At 39.1% G+C, this 4,149-nt stretch overlaps 1 protein-coding gene across 7 annotated transcripts in view; it reads right to left on the reverse strand.

Annotated features, from left to right (window-relative positions):
• Positions 1-4,149, reverse strand: part of LOC112264953 (plectin) — a 159,127-nt gene that overhangs the window by 65,872 nt on the left and 89,106 nt on the right. For 4 of the 7 annotated variants that reach the window (XM_024441879.2, XM_024441877.2, XM_024441878.2 and 1 more), the window contains exon 1: positions 2,852-3,252. The exons of the other annotated variants lie outside the window; for them this stretch is intronic. In XM_024441879.2, coding sequence (XP_024297647.1) covers positions 2,852-3,002 — 151 coding nt within the window. In that variant the 5' untranslated portion in view covers positions 3,003-3,252. Of the gene's footprint in view, positions 1-2,851; positions 3,253-4,149 lie in introns of those variants that run through there. 7 annotated transcript variants of the gene reach the window in all.

Here is a 4,149-nt window from a genome sequence, read left to right on the forward strand (position 1 = left end):
TATTTTCCACCATAATTTGCAAATTAATTCCTTAAAAATCCTACAATGTGATTTTCTGGATTTTTTTCTCTCATTTTGTCTGTCATAGTTGAAGTGTACCTGTGATGAAAATTACAGGCCTCTCATCTTTTTAAGTGGGAGAACTTGCACAATTGGTGGCTGACTAAATACTTTTTTGCCCAACTGTATGTAAACTTCCGACTTCAACTGTATACACCTAAGCCAAATACATTTAAACTCAGTTTTTCACAATTCCTGACATTTAATCCTAGTAAAAATTCCCTGTTTTAGGTCAGTTAGGATCACCTGTATTTATATATATATGAGAATTCAAAAAGGAAATGTAACTATTGAATATGAACAGACACACCCTGCCCTGCATGCAGATACAATGCCAAGACATGAGAGATGTGATAGCAGTTTTATTATGACTGCTTAGGTGGGAGGAGATGCCTGACACTCGATAGTACATTCCTGCTCAGGATGTAGGTGTGCGGTACCCACCCTCCCTACAGATGGGGAGCCTCCTTTCCATGATAACACACCAATGGCTCCATCTCAACTCCACCGACCCACCAAATCTCTCTGCATGCGATGGCCATCAATAATGAGGATGGGAATTTTAAGAAAACACAAGAGATAATATGGCTCACACACAGCTGGTTCTAATTTATGATGTAGGAATGCTATGAATCTTGGGGAGCTCCCTAAACAAGGCCAAGGTATTGAAGCCCGTGGGCATCGGAGGGCAGAAAATACTAGCTAGTAAAATTCACTACTGTCATTGTTATTGCTGCAGCACAGTCTCTTGGCTACGCAATATTTGAGTTGGAATTGAATCTTAGAGCATATATGTGCCCCTGGTTTTTCATGAGAAAAAAAAACTCCAGTACCCAAACTATATTCTCATCTCGTATATTATACATGCGTTATTGTATCCAAAACTACCACACAATCCTGTGACTCAAAAAAGCCACATGTGACATTGATCGGCCCACAAGCAAACATTTTTTTTTAAACATGGTTGTATGCGGTCTACAAAAATCTGATGTGTTGCATATTTTATTTATTAATGTTTAATTTTAATCATGTGTAAAAACTGCACACTTCCTAAATGCATCCTTCTCCAAATATACTGCAAGAAACAGATCTCAAATACCAGTATATTAGTATGGAAGACCATTAGTTTTGAAGAGGTCTATTGAGGACGGTCATTTTTAATGAGTGTAATTGATTGACTGTTTTATGAGGTCGTTTTGTTGGAAAATGTTGTTGCCCGTTTTTTCCGAGTAGGATAGAATACAGCACCTGAAACAGACTATTCCTTTTAGGGATACTATGGTTGGTGCATGTGCCTTTGTGTCTCTTAATGTGTTTAAAAAATATATATATGTGGTGGTTATTGTTGCATGTCCTGTCATTGATGATGCATGCTGTGTTAAAGCAATTTCCCAAATTGAGATTAATAAAGTAATAGTCTCTACTCTACTATAATCTCTCTACTCTCTCATATTTCAAGAATGATGAGGCCAAATTGTATCCCAGGCATAAGTGAGTGGAATTAGCTGTCTCCCTCTTCTGTTGAAAACAAGGCACTACAGAAACATGCCCTGTTGATCAGAAATTTTTATTGACACAATGAAGAATTTCAACAACAACAAAAAATCATCAAGCTAATCAGGGTTAATTAAACTTGAACTAAGTTCCCCTTAACTTTATTTAAATACTTTTTATTGAGTCGTCCAAAGACAGTTTATCCTTAACACCATAAAGAAACCTTTTATGTCTCGCTGTAACCTGTTCCTCTGCATGTCTAGTCTACCACCTAATCAGCATTATGACTACTAACATCCCAGGTCAACATTTAGTAGAGTTCTGGCAAATGTTATTCGACAGTCATGCAAGACTGTGGAAAATGAAATGTGAGAGCTGTTTCCAGGAAAACAGACCAAAACACACAGGAGCAGGGAGCCCCTTAACTAGATTTATAGATGTGTGGTTTTGTCCAAAAACCTCTGGAGCACCAGAAAGCCTGAGTCTGATAGAGGGGGGCAAAAACAAAAGGCAAAAAAAAAAGTAGGTTGGATGGGTGGGCATATAGCGCGGATGTCTAGCAACCCAAAGGCTGCGTGTTCGAAACACATTCCGGACATATTTTTCAACTTTGCAACTACTTATCATGTTAGCTAACCCTTCCCCTAACCCCTGGCTTAGCTAATGTTAGCCACCGTCTCATATATTTAGCAAATATTGTACGGATTGCAATTCATAACATATCATACGAATTGTAATTTGTAACATATCATACGAAATGGATGATGGACATCCACAAACTACTACATACCACACGAAATGTAACATACCATACTAATTGGAGTGTCTCAGACTGACATTTACTATATTACCTCTACCCCAGAGTCCAGGTTGTACTGTTATGCATTGGTCGACTTGCACGGGAATCATATAATCAACATACTATTTCAGACACACTAGTGAAAGTCACATACCATGAACAACACACACTGTAGGTCTAGATAAGAGGCTGACTGGTTTTTCACAAAAATAATAAAGCACTTTGTCATATAGTAACACCGCAATTATAACAATACACTCTATATAACTTGTATTTTAATATTACTGCAGAGATTACTTATAAGTTACTTATAAGGTTATTCTGAGAAGTCTCATTTTACAGTTGTGCTACCCTGAGCCAACAGTCCTTTACAGTCTTGTTTACTAATGATGGCATGGAATAGGTTAACGTTATCTGCCCGAACCAACGCTTCCCTGCCAGATCTCCTCCTCTCCAGTCCAGTAGTGCTGTATAGACGGAGTGTTGGACACTGCTTACCTGCGCAACACATTCTGCTGTACAAATGGGACCCCACTTCTCCACAGCTCATTTCATTGATGTAATTTGCACGTCCATAAATAATGTCCTGTTCGAAACCGCCATACCGAAAAGACACAGCGGCGGTACGAGTATCTTGAGCGTTCGCCATACCAAAACGGAGCACCCAGAAAGTTGTGTCGCGCGCGCACTCTGCTTTTGTCGAAAGAAGTGCCCGTGGAACTACGCGGCGTTCGAAACGAACGGTGTCTTTATTTTCTATCTCTTCAACATACAATGAAAAAACAAGGGGCTGTCGTATTAAGTTACAATGAGTCAAATCTTCACGTTCTCAAGCCCAGCCCACATTATTTTGTTTAGGAAATTACCCAGTGAGCGCAGTCTCCCCGTAGCTTCATTCTACACGCGCTCGCCTCTGCGGGACAATGCGTTCTTAATCGGTGCTATTGAAATGCGATACTAAAGGCCATCCCCAATATAACAATCTGTCTGGACTGTTTCACTTTAAACGGTTTCAGCCCGACATGCGATGTCTCTTTTACTAGCTGCTAGAGGGTGTTTCATTTCAACTTTGACATAATGATCCCTGAAGGAATGGTGTCAATAGCACTAGTCACCAATGCGCATATGATGTTGTCCCAGGTGAGATGCTTGTTAAACATCTCACATTTTCATTGGTAATTTCATATATATTAGACACTATTTATATATTAGACACTATATTAATATATTTTGGCACTATTTCTCTTCCCAACCTTTTCGGTTACTGTACCGTACCACCAAATGCATTTTGCTCAGCATTTTACCAGTAGGCCTATGGTCTCACAAGTCTTCTCAAGTACCATCTGTGGATAGGCCAAGGTCCTAGTACCCCTGGTTGGGAGCCACTGTGCTAAATTAGTCAAATGTACTACTATCTATTTTTTTACATACAGTACAAGTCAAAGGTTTGGACATACCTATTAATTCCAGGGTTTTTCTTTATTTTTACTATTTTCCAGGTTTTAGAATAATAGTGAAAACGTCACAACTTTGAAATGACACATAATGAACCATCCAGTAACCAAAAAAGGGTTAAACAAATCAAAATATATTTTCCATTCTTTCAAAGTAGCCACCCCTTGATGACAGCTTTGCACACTCTTGGCATTCTTCCAACCAGGTTCGTTCATGTACGGTATTACTCTCCACCGGTTTTCATCATGTTGACAAGGGCATTGTTTGACAGATAATAGAAGGTGTGATGATGTGTTCATTTCTTCCTCGCTGTGTTGGTTAAGGAAAACAGCAATGCATCA

The sequence above is a fragment of the Oncorhynchus tshawytscha genome, linkage group LG13, assembly GCF_018296145.1.
Source record: "Oncorhynchus tshawytscha isolate Ot180627B linkage group LG13, Otsh_v2.0, whole genome shotgun sequence".
Classification (NCBI taxonomy): Eukaryota; Metazoa; Chordata; class Actinopteri; order Salmoniformes; family Salmonidae; genus Oncorhynchus; species Oncorhynchus tshawytscha.